This window comes from Chrysemys picta, chromosome 20 (assembly GCF_011386835.1).
Source record: "Chrysemys picta bellii isolate R12L10 chromosome 20, ASM1138683v2, whole genome shotgun sequence".
Lineage (NCBI taxonomy): Eukaryota > Metazoa > Chordata > Testudines > Emydidae > Chrysemys > Chrysemys picta.
In genome coordinates, this window is record NC_088810.1 from 15,244,591 (window position 1) to 15,264,373 (window position 19,783).

At 57.4% G+C, this 19,783-nt stretch overlaps 1 protein-coding gene across 2 annotated transcripts in view; it reads right to left on the reverse strand.

The window, feature by feature from the left end:
• Window positions 1–5,788: 5,788 nt before the first annotated feature.
• The window catches only part of PEA15 (proliferation and apoptosis adaptor protein 15), a 40,865-nt gene continuing 26,870 nt past the window's right edge, over window positions 5,789–19,783 (reverse strand). Inside the window, exons 2-5 of one of the 2 annotated variants that reach the window (XM_065574692.1) lie at window positions 18,527–18,576; window positions 11,432–11,605; window positions 7,922–8,077; window positions 5,789–5,999 (exon numbers count right to left, since the gene is read on the reverse strand). In XM_065574692.1, the coding sequence (XP_065430764.1) occupies window positions 5,935–5,999; window positions 7,922–8,077; window positions 11,432–11,605; window positions 18,527–18,576 (445 nt within the window). In that variant the 3' untranslated portion in view covers window positions 5,789–5,934. The remainder of the gene's footprint in view (window positions 6,000–7,921; window positions 8,078–11,431; window positions 11,606–18,526; window positions 18,577–19,783) is intronic. The other variant, XM_065574694.1, reaches the window with a different exon arrangement.

Here is a 19,783-nt window from a genome sequence, read left to right on the forward strand (position 1 = left end):
TGGGACCACTCCAGCATGGCAGGATCCGCCCCCACCGGCTGCGTTCCCATTGCAATGGATGGGACCAGGCTGTGGAGTAAAGTGCCACTGAGCATGGCAGAATCTGGCCCCAACCCCATGCCAGGGCCACAGCTGGTGCTCCCTGCGAGCCCATCACACCAGCGCCTCTGGACAGGATTCTGGCCAGAGAGGAGCTTCTGCAAAAATAGCTAATCCCTTAGAAATGCTGGGCCTGCCCATCTCCTTCCTGGCGGAAAGCAGGGCCAGCCAGCGCCTCTATGAGCAGTTGGCCTGCTAAGCCCCAAAGTAGTTGGATGGGTTTTGTGGCTGGGTTGCGGTTGGGGTGGGGGGTGGGCGGGTGTTCCTGGAAATGGCTGTCAGGTGGCTGGAGTTAAGGCAGGTTCCAGGTCTGAACAGTCACGATTGGGTGACTCCTTTAAGAGGCGCAGGTGTCTTTAAGGCAGGTTTGTCGCTGCGACGGGGAGAGGGATGGGCAAACCCAGCATAACGTGCAAGCCCTAGTGAGACTAGGCCAGCATCAGGCCCCTGGGGAATCCAGGAAACCCCAAGTCCCCCAGCCACAGATTTCAACAGACATGTTAAAAAACATTTTACAAAAGAGTTGTTATTTTGCGTTAAAGCGAAGACCTGGTTCTAGTAATAATACTGTTTATTTTAGCAAAAAAATCCAAAACAAAACCCCCAAACCTTCCTCTGCCTCCATCACTAGTCCTGGTTTGTTTTTTTTGATGGCAAAATAAGTTAACACTAAACAACAATAAGGAAACACTCAACATTATAGTTACTATACATATATTTATAATATATATGTACACACAGTTAGCGCGGTCTGAGCGTTAGAGGCTGCGTGGGCGCTGGCGGAGGGGGAGAGCTGGCAGAAAGCAACCAATAGCAACCCAACCCCCTTTCCCGTGGCCCCTTGTCCCCTTAGCCCAGCTGGGGTCCTCTGATTTCTCCTACGCCCCATCAGAGACGATTCAAATGCCAGGCAGCAGCTGATTCCCACTGCAGGACATCTGGCCCTGCCCTGACAGCTCAGAGCAGGGCGCCCCCATGGGGTGACACTGGGCAACACCTTCTGGGAGTAAGAGCCCAAGAGAACTCCCGGGTTTGTTTGTATTCAGCAGCCTTGCTAAAGAAGACTAATTACAGCAAAGGTTAAACCAGTAATCAGCCCCCCCAGAGGTGAGAGGCTCCCTTAGGGAGATCCTTAAAGGGGAAAAGCAAGGCTGGTAGTCAGCACCTGCCCCCTGGATTGGGGGGAATTAGAAACAGCAGCTTGACCGTGTCTTGTGTGATATGAAAGTTTCAAGGCTTCTTCCCAAACACTGCTAGGAAAAGCAGGACACTACCAGCCCCAAATGTGTTGCACTCCTCAGCTGGTAGGTATGGGAGCAGCAACTCCATCCTTTTGTCACCTGTTTGCAGCGTTTCAATGAATACTGACTAGCAGACTGCAGGTGTTCCAGCCTGGGGTCTCCTTTACAGCATAGCTGCGAATTTGGATCCCCAACAAGGTGGTGCGTTAACACTATTTATTAACCCTCATGCACCCGCCTCTAAAGGGGGTGGGTTGGCCCAATCATCCTCATGTCACAGATGGGGAAACTGAGGCACAGAACAGTACTTGCTTGTTTGAGCTTAGCGTCCAGAGTGGGATTTGAACCCTCAGCCTCTTGGCTCCCAGTCTGTTGTCTTGCTATGCAAAGAGTCCACTGCTAAGCTGGGCCTTTCTGCCAGCTCTGACCCCCCCAGGGGTGCAGCTTTCCGGCAGCCAGACACCAGGAATGAGGGGGAACGCAACACGGTGTTTGCACTACGGCCGTGTCCCCCGCCTCCGAGTCACCGTGGCAAAGCCTCCACCAGCCAGCCCCGGCCCAGTGCCATTAAACAGAAAATAAATACCGGCTGGTTTGCCTCTCCAGGGTGATGCCTTAGCCAAGCCGGCTGCTCCGGCTAAGGGGAAGCAGATGAAGGTGAGAAAGAGAAGAGGCGTGGGGAGGCCCTGTGGGGAACAGGCCTTCCCGCTGTGCGGTAAGGAATAGCGATGCAGGCCTATGACACACACACCAACGCTGGGCAAGGGGAGCACTAAGGCAGACACAGATCTGGCTAACAGGCAAGATGCACACTGCGGATTTTAGCTTTTATTAAATAAAATATATTAACATAAATTCTTTTCAATCAGTCGCCCAGAAGACCCTATTGATTTCGCACGCGTCTGACTCCCCCCTCTTCCGGGGGCTGTTAGTTAATAGCCAGCTGTTAGCACGAATCTCGCTCACTCCTCACCTGGCCACTCGAATCTGAGCTTCCCCTGCACGCCCACCACGCTGGTTTTATAAGCCACGGGGCTGGGCCTGCATGGCACTGAGTGGTTAAGGTGCTGGGTGCCATTAGCGTGTGCTGAGCTAAGGGTGTGCAGGCAGTTCAGATGGCAATGGGATCCGAAGGTTCTGTGCTAAGATCACCCCCCCACACACACACACACACACACTCTCCTTATGCCAGATTAAGTGCAGCTGGGGTAAACCAGCAGTGATTTCAATGGAGCGATGCCGATTTAGCCCAGATGAGGATGTTGCTCAGGTGTAGGCATCAGGTAACAGAAACATCCATGGGGGGCTCCACGCACTGGCTTGGTGCTACTTTGGCACCCCCAGCTGAAGGGAGGAGGGATCCATTCCACAACCACCACCCCCCCAGACACTCAACGTTTTCCTTGCCCTGGTTTGAAAAGCATCTGGATATTTTGTGCTTTAAATAAAGGGTTTTGTTCTCCTCCCCCAGCAGCTCCTCCCCCCACCGCTCAGCCCCCACTGCAGGCCGGATTGGGAGTGCTGTGCAAGCCCCACCTTTTCTCTGATGGGCGGGGAGGGGAGGTTTCCCCTGGGAATTGTCACCATTTTGGGTGCAAATTTTAGCTCCGTTTGCAATGGAAACCGAGTTGGGCTGTGGGAGAGTTTTGCGCCCGAATAGGAATCGTGTCTTGGGGCCGAGGCACAAGTTGGATTTGCTGGCACAACGGGGTCTCTTCTGTTTTAGAAAGTGGTGCGTTGTCAGGGACCCCGCTCCCACCCTGCCTCCCCGCCATTCTCAGACCTCGGCCATGTTTCCTGCTGAAACGGAGTTTCTAGACTCAGGCAGGAAAACTAAAGAACCTTGTCTGCAAACTCTCTGTCAGGTTCAATGAGCAAATTTCAATCGCCATTTGTAATGAAACCCACGGGGGCCTTACCAGCAGCTCAGGCTTCTAGCCACAACCCACTGCCAGTGCAAAAGGATCCCAGCCTCCCTCCAGCACGGGGCTGGGAAACCATCTCCCTCTCGGAAGCAGGCAGGAACGGAAGCTGGTCCCCGCTCCCTGCCTCGGGCTGTAGGTTCCCACGTGCAGCTCCCAAGTGAGGCTCCGCTCCTACCCAGGGGGAGCCCGCAGGGATGTCAGCTGACTGCACCCCTTCTCCCTGGCACTAGGGGAGCGTTCGGCACTCCCCGGAGAGGGTGGAACAGCATGACGGCTGCCCCAGAGGGCACCAGATCTTGGTGGCTGCCCCTGGCCCCATATCATGACAGCTGCATGAGCGTGGACTCCCCGTTACGACGCACTGGCTCCCCTGCTAGCCCTTCAGGCCAGGCCCCCTAAACCCCTGGCTTCGTCCCCTGAAGGGCTGAGAACCTTCAACCCCTTCATGTCCTTAGGAGATAAGGGCAGCTCAGAGCTCAGCATCCTGGACCAGAGTGGGCCCAAAGGGCCACACTAGAGGGTACCCGGAGCAGCTCAGCACTTGGCAGGGTCAGCTGGCTACTCTGGCTAATGGAGAAGGGGGTGTTTGGGGGCAGGCTCAACGTTGGGCTGCCCAATGGAGAAGGAACGCAAAGCCTGGCCCTTGCCTGGGCTGATCCTCCTCTCCTCTCCCCCCCCCGGGCCCCTGCCTTCTGGAATCCCCCCACACCTCAAGCAGCTGCTGCCCCCAGCCATTTCCAAAGTGGAAGGAACTTTGGCTGAACATTCCAGAACCTTCAGGCCACCAAAGTTCCATCCAGCAAAGGGGCGCAGGGGAAGGGCCCCCACCAGCAGGGGGTGATGAAGAGCGGGATGGATAGGAAGGCCAGGGGGAGTGAGAGGGGAGGGGGTGGCCAGTTTCCATCCGTGATATGGAGGAATGGCACAGAGTCAAGAGCGGAGAAACAGGGTCACAGCAAAGGCCACCTCCCCCCCCGGCATGCGGAGCTGCTGTGAACAAAATACAGATACAAGCACTGACGCAGGGCGACCCTGAGCAAACAGAGCTGGGGGAGATCCCCAATGGAACATCCCCCTCCGAGGGCCTACATGCTCAGCTCCCACTGCCTTTTGCTGACCCCCCCCAGAAACAAACTGAACCAGTACCAGCAGAGCTGGGGCATCCCCAGCCCTCCTCCCCTTCCCAACTCTTAGCGGACCCCATCCTCTCTCCATCCGGGACCCTGATCTGTCAGCTGCAGGGCCGATACCAACATGGGACTGGCCAGCTCCAGCTCCTTCGCAGCCTCATTCGCAGGGCCCACCTCCCAGCCCCATGATGAGGGGTGGGGAGAAATAACGGGGGAGGAGAGGGGCTGTGTGTGCAAATTCACGAGCACGTGTGTTGTGGGTAGGTCTGTGTGCGCGCAAAGGCACAAGTGTGTGCACATGTGACTGTGTGCACGAGGGCGCAAATGCAAGAGGGCGTGTGCTTGGGTGTGCGAGCACACAAGTGCCTGTGCACAAGTGTGCATGTGCCTGTGTGCAAAGGCATTGTGAGTGGCTGTGTGCACGAAGGGTGCTTTTGTGCTAGCACGTGTGCACAAAGCCCCCGGAGGGTATGCACACGTGAGAGTCTGTGGGTGTGCTCTGGGGGAGGACTGACTGGAGAGAGGATGGGGAGCGGACACTGACGGGGTGGGGGCTGGTATCTTTACCCAATACCCCTGTCCCAACCTAGCCCCTGGGCTTTACCCAGGTCTGGATTCCCTACCCTGACCCCAGGCCCGTCCCTCACCCACCTTCCTCAGCTGTGACTGGGAGGGGCCTGGCAGCTCCTTTGCATGGTGTCCAGGGGGGCGTCTGCCCGTGCCGGGCTCCTTGGTGCGGGGTGGGTGCTCACACGCTGGGCCCAGACCCTGGGGAGCGGGCACAACGCTCCAGTCCCTGCCCCCCTGCTGCGGCACAGCCTCCCCGAGTGCTTTTGGGGCTGGGGTCCTGGAACAGTTGACGGGCCTGATCCTGAGAGGAACTGGAGCTGCGGGGGGGGGGGGGGGGGGAAGAGCTGCTGGGTCAGTGGGACAGCTACCCCTAGTCGCACCAACTGGGTGAGTCTGCTCTCCCCAAGCCCCCCACCCCCCAAAGCCACAGTTCTCATCACACCAGAGCCCTTTAACTGCTTCACAGTGAGTTACCCACTTGGGGACCCCACTGGTCCCTCCCCCACTCTCCCTCCATTCCTACTTTCCCTGCCCTCCCCCCCCTCCCTTTTCCTTCTCCTTCCTCAGCTCCCTCCCCGCTCCGGGCTCTCTTCTGGGGGATGTTCCCTTCGGATTCAGCCCCATCTCCCCTAACAAGGGGGCACGCATGAGTGCAGACCCAGCCTGGGAGAGGGGGAGGCATGGATCTCCGCTTGCATAGGAATGTCCCCCCCCATCCCCTAGGGCTCATCCGTATCAGCCCTCCCATCCCCAAGGCCAGACACATGCTGGGGAGGGGGGCATTCGGACTGTGTTAGTGACCCAAGCTCTCCCCACACCATCGGGTGGCAGGAGGTGAGGAGTGGCGGGGGAGGGGGGGGCGAGCGGTGCTGGCGGGGTGGGGGAGGGGGATGACGGTGGTGGAGCAGGGCTGGGGGGGGTAAAGTGGTGGGCCTGGCAGCCGACCCCTTCTTCCTCCTCCCCCCCCCCTCAGGCTTTCTTGGGTGGGGGGGCCAGTTTGATGATCTCTTCTTCCGAGGGCTGCCGGATGATGTCTGCAGAGAGATGGGGAGGAGAGTGAATGGGGGTTCTGGGGGGGTGGGGATTTCCTCACTACCCCCCCCCCCCCATTTAACCCATAGGCTGGCCTGCCCTGGGCTCTGTAGGACTGTGAGGGATGTCACCCCCAGGGGGAATCCCACGCAGCAGCTAAAGGCCGGCAGTGCCAGGAATGGGGGGTCCAGGCCCAGGGCCCTGCTCGGTTCTGGACACGTCCTGGGCTTGAGCACCGGCAGGTGGCTCTGTGCTTCTGAAACAAGGGGGGGCTCAGACCGAGGAAGCCCAGGAATGGCCCCTTCCTCCGCTGCCCATAGACCCACATGGGGCTCCTCGCGGAAATCGCACATGGAGGAAAGATGCATCCTTGTGACCCCGCTGCGGCCATGGGGCTGGTGCCAGGCGGGTCCCGTGCTGCCCTGTGGGACTGTTCGCGTCGGTCACAGCCCCCTGCCGGCCCCAACGCTGCCAGCCATGTTTGGGCTCCCACAACGGCAGGAGCAGGGTTAAATTTGGGCAGCGGAGCGGGGCCCCCATCCCCTAGCCCAGCGCTCAGGCTCCCAGGTCCAGGCTGAGTCCCCCTGGGCCTTGCCATCTGGATCCTCACTGGAAGGTCTGGTCCCCCTTCAGCAAAGTCACTCAGCTCCCCCTCACCCCCGTCACTCTGCCCCCACAGGGGGATCCAAGCCCAGAGAGACGTTGCTGCTACTTGAAGCCCAGGGAGCCAGCACCAGGCAGCGCTGCCCCTCCACCCCCATCCCGTCCCTCAGCCCCAATGGCAACTGCAGGTGCCGGGAGTGTCATGGGAGGAGGAGGTGCTGGCCTGGTTACTGTGGGTGCCATCCTGCTGGGGCCCAGAGGGGAAGGCAGGACTATCGCAGTGAGGGGGGGTGGGGTGGGCAGAAAGACTGTGGCAAAGACCAGCCCTGTCTCCCTAGTGCCTGTTGCCTAGGGTGATCAGGTGTCCGGTTTTTGACAGAAACACCCGGTTGAAAAGGGACCCTGGCGGCTCCGGTCAGCACCGCCAACCAGGCCGTTAAAAGTCCAGTTGGCAGTGCTGCGGAGCTAAGGCAGGCTAGTCCCTACCTGGCCTGGGGCACTGCGCTGCGCCCCGGAAGCAGCCAGCAGGTCCGGCTCCTGGGCAGGGGGACCACAGAGCTCCATATGCTGCCCCTGCCCCAAGCACCGGCTCTGCACTTCCATTGGCCGGTTTCCGGCCAATGGGAGCTGGTGGGGCGGTGCCTGCAGGCAAGAGCAGTGCACACCATGGAGCTTCCCCCCTCCTGGACCCCAGAGCCCTCACCCCACCTACACATCAACCCCCAGCCCAGAGCCTCCTCCCACACCCTGAACCCCTCAGCCCCAACCCAGAGCCCTCACCCCCTCCTACACCCCAACCCTCTGCCTCACCCACAGCCCCCTCCCATACTCCGAATCCCTCAGCCCCGACCCTCAGCCTGAGCCCTCCCTCCCCCTCCCACACCCCAACCCCCTGCCCCAGCCCAGTGAAAGTGAGTGAGGGCGGAGGAGAGCAAGCCACTGAGGGAGGAGGAATGTAGTGAGTGGGGACAGGGCCTCAGGGAAGGGGTGGGGTAGGGTGTTCAGTTTTGTGCTAATAGGAAGTTGCCAACCCTACTGTCGCTCTGCATTCCCCCACAAACACCCTGCCCCAAGTCTCTCACACTGCTCCCCCGTGCCCTGGCTGCTGGGAAACACCCTTCTCCCCAGCGTCTGGCCTTTGCCAATAACCCCAGTCAGGGACCAGCGCCCCATGTCTCCTGCCATCCCTGCAGCAGCACTCAAGAGGGGACGCTGGGGGCACCTCACGCCCCAGCCAAACCCTGAGGGGAGGGAGCCTGGGGTCTCGTGTCCCATGGGTGGGGGATGGTCTTGCCCTTGTGTGTGTAGGGGGGGCTCTGACCTTTGTACTTCTTGGCGCTGGGAATGCGGGTCAGCTTGGTGTCCACCTCGTCCTCCTCGGAGATCTTCAGCACCTGGGTGCGGTACTCCACCACCACAGTCAGCAGGTCCGGGCGCCGCGAGATCTCAAAGATGTGCTCGATGTAGGAGAGGTTGTCTGTGTGGGCACAGCATGGGGGTGAGAGCCGGTGGAGGATGGGGGAGGGAAGGTGAGAGCTGGGGGGGGGGGAGAGGTGGGGGTGAGAGCCCGGCAGGAATGGGGAGGCGGGGTGAGAGCCCAGCAGGGGTGGGGGAGGGAGGGTAAGAACCGGGTGGGGGAGGAGGGGTGGGGGTGAGAACCCGGCAGGGATGGGGGCGGGGTGAGAGGCAGGGATGGGGGAGGGAGGGTGAGAGCCGGGTGGGGGAGGAGAGGTGGGGGTGAGTGTGTGCCTGGCAGGGATGGGGGAGGAAGGATAAGAACTGGGTGGGGGTGGGGGTGAGAGCCCAGCAGGGTTGGGGGAAAGAGGGCGAGAGCTGGGTGGGGGAGGAGGGATGGGGGTGGGAGCCCAGCAGGGGCGCGGGGGGGGGGGGGGGGGGAGAATGTGTGTGAGAGCCCAGCAGGGGCGGGGGAGGGGTGAGATTCATAGATTGTAGGACTGGAAGGGACCTCGAGAGGTCATCGAGTCCAGTCCCCTGCCCTCATGGCAGGACCAAATACTGTCTAGAGCTGGCTCCCCCCAAACCCCGAATCGGGGACTGAGACCCAGAGGTGGGAGAGGGAGCCCAACCCCCAGCCTGAGCCAGAGAGCAGCTGCTGCAGCCGCTCTCTACCCAAGGTCCTGCACACAGAAGGGGGTGCGGGTCCCACACACACGCAGGGATCAGACCAGACGCCACCTCAAACAAAGCTGGAGCCGGAGCCTGAGGCCCGAGGGCCAGGGGGGTTAGACCCCAAACAGCGTGTGAGCCCGGCTGGGGGTCGTCCCGTCCCCCCACACCCAGCACCTCGGCTCGCCGCACTGAACTGAGCCACGCATACTGTGCGTGTGGGCGCAGGCCGGGCTTGGGAAGCGGCCTGTCCCCTCCCGCTCGGGAGAAAGGTTGCACTGACCTGAGTTTCCTTTAACAATGAGACAGGAGATGCTGTGGTTTCCCCAGGAGTGGGAGAGAAAAGCCACAAGGGCTCAGTACGGGCCCCTGTCTGCCAGGGAACCAGCAGCCCCTCCAGTGGGGATCTGTGCATAGGCAAAGACTGACAAAGCTGGGGGGCTGCAGGTTGGGATTGAGGGGCACTTGCACAGCTGTGGAAGGAGGAGCCCAGAACTGGCATAGCAGGGACCTGTGGGTCGGGATTGTGGGGCATCAGCAGAGCTGTGTGTGTGTGGGGGGGGGAAGCTCAGGGCTGGGATAGCAGGGGGCTGTGGGTGGGGATTGAGGGGCACTGGCAGAGCTGTGGGGGGGATGGGGGGTCCAAGGCTGGGATAGCAGGGGGCTGTGGGTGGGGATTGAGGGGCACTGGCAGAGCTGTGGGGGGGATGGGGGACCCAGGGCTGGGATAGCAGGGGGTTACGGGTCGGGATTGAGGGGTACTGGCAGAGCTGTTGGGGTATGGGGGACCCAGGGCTGGGATAGCAGGGGGCTGCTGGTTGGGATTGAGGGGCACTGGCAGAGCTGGGAAGGGGGGACCCAGGGCTGGGATAGCAGGGGACTGCGAGTCGGGATTGAGGGGCATCGGCAAATCCTATCTCTGACTGGGACTGCAGGGAGCCGGAAACGACCCAGAGGGGCTAATGTTCTGAGCCCAGCAAGAAGGGCCTTGGCAGCTGTTCTCTCTCTCGTCTGAAAGATGACAGCACGTCCTGCAACACAGCACCCACCAAGCCGCTATGCCTCAGTTTCCCCATCTGTATAATGGGGACACCATCACCCTTCGCTTGGGAAACTGAAGTCACTCTGGTCTGGGCTGCGTTTTGCCCCACTGCAAATAATCCCAGCCCTGCCTAGCACTTCACATCTCTTTCTGGGCCGTGCTCACTTGGAACTCCACGGCCACCTGGGCGACGGCTCCTCCTGCTCCCCTCGCCCGAGCTACAGGAGAATCCCCCCTGGCACCTTGTCGTACAGAGCCTAGGCTCAGTTCTGCATCCAGGCAGCAGTGAGAACTAACCAGCTCCTTACAGTGCAAAGCCTGCATCTAGGGGACCGACCCCCAGAAGACGGACAGGGAAGGGCTCAGTCTGTCGGTGCCTGGTGTGCATGTTCTCCTCTGCACCCTGGGGCGCAGAGCCCCCCTGCCCCCTTCAGACGCACACACATGCGCCATCCATGTACCACTTTCACCTCCCAGGAACACATCTCCTGGCTGGGCCTGCTGAGTCACTGTCTCTCCTGGGAACTGGGACTGGCTGTTCCCAAGGCCGCTGGGCTGACTCACAGGGCTGGGCTGCTTTCACCTTCAGGTCTCCCTGGCTGGGGAAGGAGGGCTGGTAGAGACCCTGGGGCAATCTGCTTCCTGGGGTGGCGCTGCCTGTGTTCTCCCTGCAGCTGCTGCAAAGCACCGTGTGGATGCAAGGGCCACTCGCAGACACAGAGCTCCTGAGATCAGCCCATGGCTGGGGTGAATCGGCCATTTCCACCAGGAGCTGAGGTGTCGGCCCCCCGCAAAGGGCTGTCCCAGCATGCACTGGGCTCCGCATGGATTCTCAGGGTGTGGGGTGGGTCATGTCACTTTGCTTGGAAGCCTCAGTCAGGAATTGGGAGGAACACCGCCCTCGCCTACCCCCCAATGGGGCACCCTCTTGCACATGGATAGGAGCCCACTTTGGCCTGCAAGCTGCAGTGTTGGTGATCCAGCCTCCTTTGGCAGGTGGGTGTTGTCCTATAAAAGATGTCATTAAGGGTCCCATGGCACTGGGAGGGAGGAACCCAGGTGTCCTGGCCCCATTCTGGGAGGGGAGAATCAGATGGTGGTTTCAGTTGTTCAGTGGACTATTTTTCTCTCCCCGACCTGAACTCCTGTGCTACATCGATGAAACAATCTGCCAGGTCCCAGCCCAGAAGTGGCTGCATCTCAGTGCTGGGCCAGGGGATCAACCCTTGGACAAACAAATGGGCTATGGAAATATCCATCCTCACCAGCCATTCGCTCAGGGCAGGCACCAGCCCCAGGGCATAAAATAAACCGGAGCCATCTCTCAAAGAGAGAGAGACTGGGAGGGGGGCATTGATGGAGAGGAACGGCTCACTGAGGCATCCACCCATCCATTGGATCTATCTGTCCTTCCATCCCCAATATCTACCAACAGGAACCCAGCCCTTGGGCAAAGCCCTAGAGAGGAGTGGATCGAACAATAACTGTGTCGGGCAGCACGGACACTGGATCGGGGAGTCAAAGCTCACTTAGCAGCCTGCAGTGCCGCCCGTGATTCACGAACAGAGCTCGGGCCTGAGGGGCGTGAGCAGAACTGTGCACGGGGGGCAGCGCAGGGCTGGGCTAGCAGGACCGAGCGGCGCCCGCCGTGCACACGCTCACCTTTGTCCAGCTTGTTGTGCTCCTCCAGGAAACTGAACCAGTCTTTGCTCGTGGTGATCGCCTCGTGCTTCTCACTAGGGATGTCCTCCTTGCAGGCCGACTTCAGCTGGTCCAGGTCCTCGTTGGTGATGTTCTCCGCCAGCTCCTTCAGCAGGCTGCAGTACTCCGCCATTGCTGCAGGGGGAGCACACAGACAACAGCCCGGTTAGACCCAGCCCCAGCAGGCCAGTTACCGACCCGAGTTGGGAGCCGCCTCCCCTTGCCAATGGCACCCGGGTGCAGCCAACTGGGAGGGGTTTCAGCCCAGTGCCCAGGGCAATGAATTTGGGGTGGTCTAGGTCCAGGTCTCACATGTCCACATCAGAAACACTGTTAGCCCCAACCCCAGATACGTTAACACTGTCACTGGGATCTACCTCCTGGAAGTGACACCAGGGCCCCACTGTGCCAGGCGCTGTACCGATACAGTCCCTGCCCCAGACAATCTGGGCAGAGAAGACAGGCATAGGGACTTCCCTAGGTCACCCCAGGACGCCTAGCCCAGTGCCTCCCTCCCTCTCAACACCACGGCACTTCTCCGGTGCACAGGGGACCAAGGACCCACTGGGCCACAGAGACTGAGCCCCCCACTCTGCCCTAGACAGGCCTGCTGGTGGGGGAACTCTCTGGGGACTCGGCCCAGGATCGGGCCCACGGACTGTCAGGCTCCTGTCCTCCCTCTCCAGTCCTGTCTCACTGGTGGTTGGTGGCTGCTAAGGCCTTTAAAAGTTAAACCCTTGGCGGAAAGATTCAGCGACTCTGTGCCAGGAGTCGGGAGCACCAGGGCAGGGAGCGTCTAGGCAGCAATGATGAGGGAGGGCAGGGTTAGCAGCCCTCACCCGCTGACCTGGCCTCCCCCTCCCCCTCGAAACCTGCCATGGGGATTGAGACCCACCCCCGCACACCTCGCATGGTGCTTTGAGACCAGTGGGGATGGGGCGGGGTTGTGGGTAAGGCAACAAACAGGGAGCCCAGTTTGCGCAGTCACTTCGCTCCAGCTTTTCAGACGCAGCCTCTGACTCTGCGTGCCCCTGCGACACGATCCCCTGCTACAGATGGGGAAACTGAGGCTCGGAGGGGGTCGGGATTTCTCCCCCGACATGCCTTAGAACAATGGCAGAGCTGGGAACTGGCCCTGGCGTCCTTACCCCTAAGCCCATCCCCTGGATGATGCCAGCCCCCCTTGCAGACTGTGCTAAGCATAGACAGCGCTAGCCAGGTCCCTGCACTGGCCATCTATAGGGCTTCCTCCGAGCCTGGGAGAACCCCAAGGCCTGACCGTGCCCAACGGCCCCCACACAGAATCCCCCCAGGTTCAATTCCACCTCCGCGAGCAGGAGGCGCGTGAAGGAGGCTGCTCCAGGTACAGGCCTCGAGCGAGCAGGAGGAGGGGGGCAGGGGGGCAGAACGGCGCTGCCAAGGGGGCAGGGGAACAGGGCTGGGAGGCAAGGTGTGCTTCACCACCAAAGCCCTTCTGTACTAATATCGCCCTGAGGTCACTCCGTGGGCCCCCTCCCTCCCCCCTGCCATGGCCAACCCTCGCTCCTACAACAGCCTGCTACTGCCGTACAGACGGAGGAGCAACTACAATGGCTTTGGGAACTCTGTTTCCGCTTGAGGACCTGGTGTACTAGACCTGCAATGCCTGGGGCTTTGTGCTACGAAGGGACCCGCTCTCCAGCAAGGGAACAGACTGGATCCGGTCGTGGTGCAGTCTTTGGGAGGCTGCAGTAAACATCGGATTGGTTGAACCTCTTGGGTTTTGCCTCTGTGTCCAACACCAACCGGGGGATGCTAGGAGCCTGGGGACACCTCTCGGAGGAGAGACTGAAGAGATCTGGACTGTTCCCCTTAGAGAGGGGATGTGATAAAATCCTGAATGGGATCGAGAAGGGAGATCCAGGGCTGTTCTCCCTGTTTCAATGAGAGACAGTCACTGACATGGGAAAGGGTGAAATTCACAAGTGATCAGAGGAAATGCTTTTTCACAGAACAGGTGATTAGCCTGTTCCTATGGGATGTGCTGAAAGGTGAAAGATCAGACTGGAGGGAGGTTATTTTGCTGATGGTTCAAAGAGGGGAGGCATCACCCATACAGAGGAGAGCCAGAATATTATACAAGAATTGTGAGATGACCTTGGAGACAAGAGTGACAGAAATGGGATGAAATTCAATTGTACCAAGTGCGAAGTCATGCACTTAGGGGCTCATGATAATTTCTGTTACGAGCTTGCGGCATATCAGTTGGAAGCGACAGAGGAGAAGAGAGAATTAAGTTTAGAATTTAGAGAATGAAAGGAGGGTAATATAATTAATGCCAATCAGCATGGGTTTATGAAATATAGATCCTGTCAGAGTAACGTGATGCCAGGTTTTTGATGAGATTACATGTTTTGTTGATAAAGGTAAACAGCGTTGTTGTAATATACGGAGACTTCTGCAAGGCGTTTGACGTGATCCCACATGACATTTTGATTAAAAAAACTAGACTGATTTAGAATTAACACTGCAGACAGTAAATGGATTAAAAGCTGGCTACGTGATTAGTCTCAAAATGTAACTGTAAATGGAGAATCATCATTAAGTGGGTGTGTTTTCGTGGGGGTCCCGCAGGGATCAGTTCTTGGCCCTACCCTGTTTAACATTTGTATCAATGCCCTGGAAGAAAACATCAAATCCTCACTGATAAAGTTTGCAGATGACTCAAAAAGTGAAGTGGTAAATAATGAAGAGGACAGATCACTGTCACAGCGCAATCTGGATCGCTTGATAAACTGGGTGCAAGCAAACAATATGCATTTTAATATGGCTAAAGGTAAATGTGTACATCTAGGAAGAGTGTAGCCGTACTGACAGGATGGGGGACACTACCCTGGGAAGCAGTGACTGAAAAAGATTTGGGGGTTGTGGTGGATAATCAGCAGAACATAAACAGCTCCCACTGTGATGTGGCCAAAAGAGCTAATGTGATCATTGGAGGCATAAACGGGAATCTCGAGTAGGAGCAGAGAGGTTATTTTATCTCTGTATCTGGCACTAATGTGACTGTTGCTGGGATCCTTTGTCCAATTCTCGTGCCCACAGTTCACGAAGGATGTTGACAAACTGGAGAGGGCTCAGAGAAGAGCCACGAGAACAATTAAAGGATTAGAAAACCTGCCTGACAGTGACAGACTCAAAGAGCTCGATTTATTTAGCTTAACAAAGAGAAGGTTACGTGGTGATTTGATTACAGCCTATAAGTACCTACACTGGGAACATATATTTAATAGCGGGCTTTTCAATCTAGCAGAGAAAGGTCTAACACGATCCAATGGCTAGAAAATGAAGTGGGACAAATTCAGACTGGAAATAAGGTGCGCATTTTTAACAGTGGGGATAAATAACTGGAGGAACAACATAGCCAGGATTGATGCATTTTCAGGAGAGAGAGAGAGAGAGAGAGAGAAGTATTAGGGCCAGTGTACAAGGCACTGGGGAAACCTCCTTTGGAATACTGTGTCCAGTTCTGGCCACCCATGTTCAAGAAAGATGAACTTGACCTGGACAGGTGCAGAGCAGAGCTGCTAGGAGGGACAGGGGACAGGGAAATGGAGACCTGTCTTAGGAGAGGAGACTGGAAGAGTTGGGCTTTCTTAGCAAAAAGAAAGCTGACAGGGGCTATGATCGCTCTCTCTAAATACATCGGGGGGGGGGGCGTTAATACCAGAGCAGGGAAGAGCTTTTAGGCTAAAGAACAATGTTGCCATAAGAACAAATGAATATAAACTAAAGAACAAATTCAGGCTGGTAATTAGAAGAAGGTTTCTAACCCTCAGAAGGGGGAGGTTCTGGAACAGCCTCTCCTAGGAGTTGGGGGCTGGGAGCAAACAATTCATGTTAAGAGAGCTGGATAAATTTATGAGCGTGATCGTACGATGGGGTTGCTTGTGATGGTGGGGGGCAGGGCTCAGCAGCCACGGGCCTCACTTCTAGTTCATGTATCAGGGGGTAGCCGTGTTAGTCTGTATCTACAAAAACAACAAGGAGTCTGGTGGCACCTTAAAGACTAACAGATTTATTTGGGCATAAGCTTTCGTGAGTAAAAACCTCCGAAGAAGTGAGGTTTTTACTCACGAAAGCTTATGCCCAAATAAATCTGTTAGTCTTTAAGGTGCCACCAGACTCCTTGTTGTACTTCTAGTTCATGTCTTCTGTCCCTAAAAGGGCATGCTTCAGGGTTTCAGATGGCTGCCTGCAAGGGTCAGGAAGGGATTCTCCCATCCCCGCTGCCCCTGCAATGTATTCTCTGTTTGTTTTTTATATCTCCTTCCTCTGAAGCATCAGGGATGGCCACAGCTAGGAACAGGACACTGGACGGGGAGGGCCAGGGCTCTGGGATGGCATCCAGCATTCTCTCCCAGACTAGCTGGTTCTTGCTCACCTGCTCAGGGTCTCACAGAGTCAGGAAGGAACTTTTCCTCTGACATTGCAGAGGGGTTTAACTTTAGCTGTTGGGTTTAATGTGCGGGTGTTGGTGGAGTTGGCGGCCTGTGTCATGGAGGAGGTCGGACTAGATGATCTGGTGGTCTCTTCTGACCTTAAACTCTATAGTGTCAGGAGTGGCATCCATTCAGAAACAGAGACTTTGTGGCTAACCCCTGTCTCTGTCGGGGATTTCACTGATATAAAATGCCCCGCAGTCAGAGCTCTAAAGGCAAGGAATGGTCTCTCAGGTGGGGGTGAGATGTCCCCTTGGGCACAGGGTGTTGGTGGGCAGACACTGGGCAGTATTTTCCAGATATTGCCCTTGGTAGCAGGCACAATTCTGGGCAGGTGTGTAATGAAAAAGAAAACAAGATCCCTAGAGATTTCCAAGCCAGCAGCTGGACCCTCCTTAGCGCTGTCACCTCCACTTCAGCAATTCCAGCAGACGCCGACTGGTCTTTCTTATGCACAAAATTAAAGGGCAGGTTTGACAGGTCTGCCACCTGCCCACGCAGCTTACTCTGAGCACCACGGTCCTTTGGGTGCAGACTCCGGCAAAGCTTTGAGAGCTACGGGCTGTCAGGCAGCAGCACGTAAGCAGTCTATAGCAGGCCTATGTGATAAGCATGTGTATGAGTGGAGATGTCTAGGGCTGTGGGTGTCTCTCTATAGGTGTTTGCCTATGGGTACAAGTGCGTGCACCTGTGGATCGCTGCCTGGCAGCTGAGCGTGCCTGGGGGGCATAGGAAGATCAGTTTGCTCCAAATCCGATAACAGCCACTCTGGGAACTTTCTATCCTAAAGCAGGAAGTTCGGGGCTGCTGGATTCCCCATGGTTCTGAACCTATTCCATTGATTTTACCTTGGTCCCAACAAACTCCCCTAATAACTCCCACCTGCACTCTGCATTGCTTCCAGGTTGGCACAGACCCCTGAGTGGTCTGTTAGTCCCAGCCCGAGGCACAGGTTAGAGATCAGAGTTCAAATCCCAGGGCTTGCTCTGGGATCCGCACAGATACGTGGGACCTGGAGCCTAAACAATCCCTACACATAAGGATTCTGCATGCACAATTTTCACCAGTGGCACTGGCCAGCCTGGCTTTCCTGACAAACCCAGCCAGAGCCCAGGGTTTTACTGCTGCTGAGTTTTGTCCCAGGAGGCAGAATTCTGCCAATTTCCTGGGGAAAATGTCACTGGTTTTGTCATCCAGATGAGACTGCCCAGCAGGAGCTGGGGGAGGGGCAGAGGAGGGTGAGCATGAGTGTGTGTGCGTGTATGTGTGTGTGTGTGTGCGAGTGAGTATGTGACTGAATGAGTGTGTATGTGCGCGTGTGTGTATGTGAGTGTGCGTGCATGTACACACATCGAGGAGGGGTTTGTTAATTTTCAAGAACAGAGGGAAGGGTTGGAATGAACTGCCCCTCCCCCGCATTCTTGCTCTCTCTCTCTCTCTCATTATACTGCTACCCTGTTATTTCTGCTCCGATCCAGCCGCTAATGACCCATGGATTTGGGGGAATGGCCGGATTTTCAGACAGTTTTTGGCAGATTAAAGCGAGGCACCAAACCAGTGACCTGGATAAGAAAGACGCCCCCTCCCCCGTTGATAAACACGCCAGTTGGTGACACTTGTTCCTAGCTGGGAGGCGACGCCAGGGCTGGTGACCAGACCCAGGCATTCACCTTCCCGAGTAGCAACACACGGAGCCCATGGCAGACACTGGAGCTCTCCCATCCTCCCAGCTTGCTCGTACACCCCACCGCACACACACATGCACACCTACACTGCTATTTTGTGGGATACTCCAAGCCCTGCACACTCACTAACTCCCCCCCACAATCATACCCATTCCCACAGCCCTATCAAATCACACTTACACCCCCCATCACAATCACACCCATTCCCACAGCCCTGTCAAATCACACTCACACCCCCAGCACAATCACACCCATTCCCACAGCCTGTCAAACCACACTCGCACCCTGGCACAATCACACCCATTCCCACAGCCCTGTCAAACTACACTCGCACCTCAGCACAGTCACACCCATACCCTTGCTCACTTACACTCATACCCCCCCATCAGTACACAACACACATTCCTACACAATTATTCTCATACACACAACTCTGCACAACGCCACACACTCACATAGCCCTACACAATGACATACACACCATAGACACCATCACTCTGATGCACTCCTCCTCTTCCGAGCTCTGACACTGACCCCTCAAACACACGCCCTACACAATGACACAAAGCCCAAGTGGGTGCACACACAGAGCAAACAGCATCACTCTGCTCTCCCTAGCCCATCACTCCCCTGCACACACACCCTGACACAGTGACATACACCCTCCACAGTCACACACTCATACCACTCCACAATCACTCCGCGTGTGTGCGCACACACGGCCACGCACACACACACAGTGCAGCGAGCACACTAGGGCTGTGGCATCGGGCCGGCTGGGCTGTGACTCATGTGACACTCATTGGTTCTGACAGAGATGGGAGCTGCACAGAGCAGAGCGCTGGAGACACCGCGACACACAATCAGGTCACACTTCACTGCACACTCACCCCTATCCACACGTGTCTCCCTTCCCCCGAGTGCTGAGGACCCCATCTGCCTATGGAGAGAGAGACAGGGCTGAACCGATTCTGCCCAAGCACTCACACCTATCCTGATACCCCCAACACCCCATCATCTACTGACACCCCCCAAAGGCAACAGATTCTAGTACGCCCAACACACACAAAACCATCTACTGACAGCCCCCATACACCCAGACATACATGCGCTCCATCTACTAACACCCCCAAAGACATATCCCGACAGCCCCAGCACACACAGACGTACTGACACTCCCCAGTATACACACATCACATCTGATGCCCCCCAATAGAATGACACCAACACCTCCCGCCTCGTGACAACTGCACCGCACACAGGTATTTATGGAACCGTATCCTGCTCCTTCCCCTGCCCCCAGTCTCATCCCTCTCCCGTTCCAGCCCCGGTGGGGCCACAAAGACATCGTCCGAGCGAGGGGAGTTCAGAGAGGGGCGGGCAGGGGGGGGCAGGGGAGGAGCATGAGTTATGGGGAGAGAGGAAAAGGGTTAAATCCACCCGGCTGGGCAATGGCAGAGGGGGAGAAGCATCTTCAGAGCCCTGATGCGAGTCCCCTGGGGGAAGGGTGGGCAGCCCTGTTGACTCCATGACAGGGGAACAGATCTGGCTGCAGGGTACAGACCCCCCAAGGAGGTGCCATTGGGAGTCCTGGGCTGCTGGGTACAGGGCTGCTAGGGAAGTCTATAAGGGTGACCTCGTGCTGGGCCCTGGGTGCGGGAGGAGATGGGACCTGTGGGGGCTTCCCCGGGCCTGAGATCTTGCATCCAAACTCTGGCAATAGGGCACAATATTGCCCCAGAGCCCAGCCCCCCCATCCCTCGCACTGAGCCGCCTCGTTCCCTCTTGGTTGCCCTGGAAACCACTGCCATCCACCATGACGGTAAAGACGGTCACCATGGCAACCACTATTTCTTTCACTTACTGTTTTCTTCTTTCTCTCCTTCTCCCCTGGGGCAGCACCCCCTCCCCCCATCCCGCACACCTGGCGCCTGGAGAGACATGGGGTGGGGATGTGGGGGGAGGACAGCAGGGGTTGGTTCTGTCAGGGCCCAGATTGTCTCTGACTTTTCCTGATGGAAAGGGGGCAGTGAGGCCAGCAGCCAGCCAGGTGGGGGGGGGGGGGGGGCAAAGTGGGGCTCCATCCATCCAGTCATCCATCCCCAGTATCCGTCTGTCTATCCATCCATCCCCAGTATCCACCTGTC